This window comes from Microtus ochrogaster, linkage group LG1, assembly GCF_000317375.1.
Source record: "Microtus ochrogaster isolate Prairie Vole_2 linkage group LG1, MicOch1.0, whole genome shotgun sequence".
NCBI lineage: Eukaryota > Metazoa > Chordata > Mammalia > Rodentia > Cricetidae > Microtus > Microtus ochrogaster.
This window is the reverse complement of record NC_022027.1, coordinates 53,566,271-53,569,502: the sequence shown is the minus strand read 5'-3', so window position 1 is coordinate 53,569,502 and position 3,232 is coordinate 53,566,271. Positions and strand designations below refer to the sequence as shown.

The window sequence follows — 3,232 nt, the reverse complement described above, 5'->3', positions numbered from 1 at the left end:
TGTGTGTGCTCATCTAGTTAGCTCTTGTCTCTAGGTAATCTGTGTGTGTGCTCACAGAACCGGAAAGGATCTAGTGTGTGGTGAGTGCCCAGCAGGCACTGAGCGAGTAGGATCCTATGGTTTACCTTCACCTGGAGTCTAAAGTAGTAAGGACTTGGGTCTATGCACTTCAACTCCACAGTGCAGTCTCACTGACTAGAATTAATCTTAGCAGCAAAGAGACATCAGCTTATCTCTTTCAACACAGATGTAAAACATTTCACCAAGAGCTGAAGCATATCAGATGTAAAAAGAACAGAGAGGCTCCAAATCTAGAAAAACCCTGTGTTGCTGGAGAGGAGCATATGCGCTGCCCACGAATGTACTCAGGGGAAACTGTCACAGACGCAGAAAGAGGCCTGCCAGAGCAGAGAGGCCCAGAAGCAGTGTGCGGACACTGTGTGCATCGTCACTTCAAAAGGCAGCACATGAAAAGGCTAGGGAGTCTCTTCGGCACAGCTCTGAATGTCTTTTTCAGTCATTAAAAGGCACTTTGATAGCCAGAATCCAGAAATTGCTCATTCTGCTACGGCTGACCCACTGTTTCCTGTCAGTGTCTCCCCACCCCGAGCAGAAACCAACAGCGCTCTGGGTCTGTTTATCCACTTCATTCCCGCTGAAGGGAATGGAAACCTTTCTGTGAGGAACATGCAACATGCATAAATGCAGTGCTGCCTTAGAACAGAGCAGGCGCTCCCGGTCTCGGGCAAACATAGGGAGGGTGTCAGCAGAAACTCTGGTGCACAGGTGAGCATATTGTCGGGCATATCCACTAGCTAAGTGCAAATGTCTGAAATTTTCCAGATGACCCTCTCAGCACCATCTGAAGTGAGCAATGAGTCTGTGGAATCTTCATGCTTTGGAAATATGCTTTCAATGCAACCTTGACCCTCAAGTGCTATGTTACAGCCTTGAAGTCAGCACTCTGTGTCCATGCAAGGCAAGTGTGTACATACGATAGTGATACACACCAACACACTAAACTACTTGTATGAAGAGCCTTTCAGTTTAATCAAAGCAAAAAGTATACACAACTATAACACAATTACCCCAGCCCTGACAAACATAAACACTAACAACACATAACAAATTTGCCAAGTATTTCAGTATGAAGCTGATACCACACAGCCTCAAACTGGCCTTACAAATATGCCAGGGAACCTCTTTAAGCCAACCACTGAGTGAATAACTAGCTTTTTAAATAATAGCTTACAAAGCAGTAATCTAATTACCCATTCAACCAATTCAAACTCCATACCTGAGCTGCCCCAGTCTTTCAGAGTGAAGATAACTGCTATTTACATTTTACAAATAAAGGTTCACTATGTTTTCAGACTTTTAATGCCATGCCTTAACCTTTGTGATTGTTGTATATACTTGTACTGGCAATTTAAAAGTCAGGTGCCAACGGTAATTAAAGAGAACCAAACCAAACCAAACCAAACCAAAACCATCCACCTGTGACTGGAAACAAGTGCTTCCCAGTGCCATACCGTGGTCTCTGTGACGAGCACTGACCGGCTTCTTCTACTCCAGGAAGACCGCCGCTAGATTCAAACCTCTTTGAAGCTTCACTTCTTCTCACTACTCGTAAATAAAAGAGAATGGTGGACATGACAAAAATAGGAAAGCAATCTTGTCTAAAAGGCAAGCACTTAGCAGAAATAAGGTAATGTGTGTGACTGATGATCATGCAATCAGGGACAGGCAATAAGTTCTGCTGAGGCTAAGTCATGTCAGTCTTGTTGTCACTGTTCATATTCCTGTTTCTTTCTGAGACAGGGTTTCTCTGTAACAGCCCTGCCTGTCCTGGAACTTGCTCTGTTGATCAGACTGGCCTTGAACTCACAGAGAACCGCCTGCCTCTGCCTCCCAAGTGTTGAGATTAAAGGTGTATGTCACCATGCCTGGCTAAGTTTTAAAGACAATGACTTCTGATGTGGAATTCCCCTCTGTATGCTGTGAATGGCAGGAAGAATATAGGTAGGTAAGAAAACTAAACTGAATGCAAAGAGAAAGAAGGCCAAGTAAGAGAGATGTCATGTAGCTGCGAAAGGGAAAAAAAAATGCCAGAACCTTACTGGTAGGCCATAGCCTGTGGTGATACATAGATTGATAGAAATGGGTTAATTTAAGATGTAAGAGCTAGCTAGGAATACACCTGAGCTGTTGGCCAAACAGTGTTGTAACTGATCTAGTTATTCGGGTCTTGTGGACAGGAAATGTAAGCACAGTCTCTGGTTACAGACTTCCCTCCTTTTTGATGAAATGATTATGTCACTGCTTTGTGAAACTGCTACTATCTGATAAACAATTTTAAAAGTAAACATTGTACAATCTTAACCTTTTGACAAGTTTTGTTTAAAAAATATTAAAAATAGTGACAGTTGCTTCTTAAAAAAGGTACTTTGCTTGCTTTAGGTGACACTTACCTTGTCTGAAATCTGACTCGGAGGAGATAATAGACGGGCTTTCACTGGAGGTACTAAAGAGATCACTGTGGTAAGGCTTGTATCTTCGAACTGGTTCTAAAAGAATTTTTAAAATTTAGAAAGTTTATAGCAATGCCACACAAATTAAAAAAAAAAGAACACACTCAATCTTGATTAGAAAATTTTATATATTACTTTAAAATTGAAAAATTAGGCTCTAATGTAGGGATACTTTGCACACAGGCTGAAAGTGTGGATTCTGGATTTTACTACTGTTGTTGTTTGCCAAAAAAGGGGTTATAGTAACTGCACATCTCATAAGGTTGCTGATAGAAACAAAAGAACAAACACCCAAAGCTCTTAGGACAGTATGGATATTATAGGAGCAACACTCATATCAGTTTTAGGATGCTATGTGTAGTTTTCTGTCAGGTACTTACTGCAAGGGATCAAACCCTCAAGAGCACAATCCAAGAGACTTCATAACATGGAAGGTAAGTACACAAACACACAATGCAAGAGAGGACATTCAGTTCTACCAGAATGGGAAGGGAGGAGTCAGGAAGGGCTCCTGTAGAGATCTGTTTGGACAGTGCCTCCTGCAAGGGGCAAAGGCAGGGACAAGCATGAACTAAAACAAAAATAACATACAAAAAATATTTGTATCTTTTAAAGTTTATGTGTTGGAGGCACTGTCCATCCATGTCCTGACCCCCCTTTTTCATCCCCACTGTCCCTGGGGGGGGGCACTGTCCATCCAT

At 42.1% G+C, this 3,232-nt stretch overlaps 1 protein-coding gene across 1 annotated transcript in view; it reads right to left on the bottom strand.

The window, feature by feature from the left end:
• The window catches only part of Ptpn13 (protein tyrosine phosphatase, non-receptor type 13), a 191,552-nt gene that overhangs the window by 90,467 nt on the left and 97,853 nt on the right, over window positions 1-3,232 (bottom strand). The window contains exons 8-9 of the mRNA XM_013350866.2: window positions 2,472-2,567; window positions 1,533-1,623 (exon numbers count right to left, since the gene is read on the bottom strand). Coding sequence (XP_013206320.1) covers window positions 1,533-1,623; window positions 2,472-2,567 — 187 coding nt within the window. The remainder of the gene's footprint in view (window positions 1-1,532; window positions 1,624-2,471; window positions 2,568-3,232) is intronic.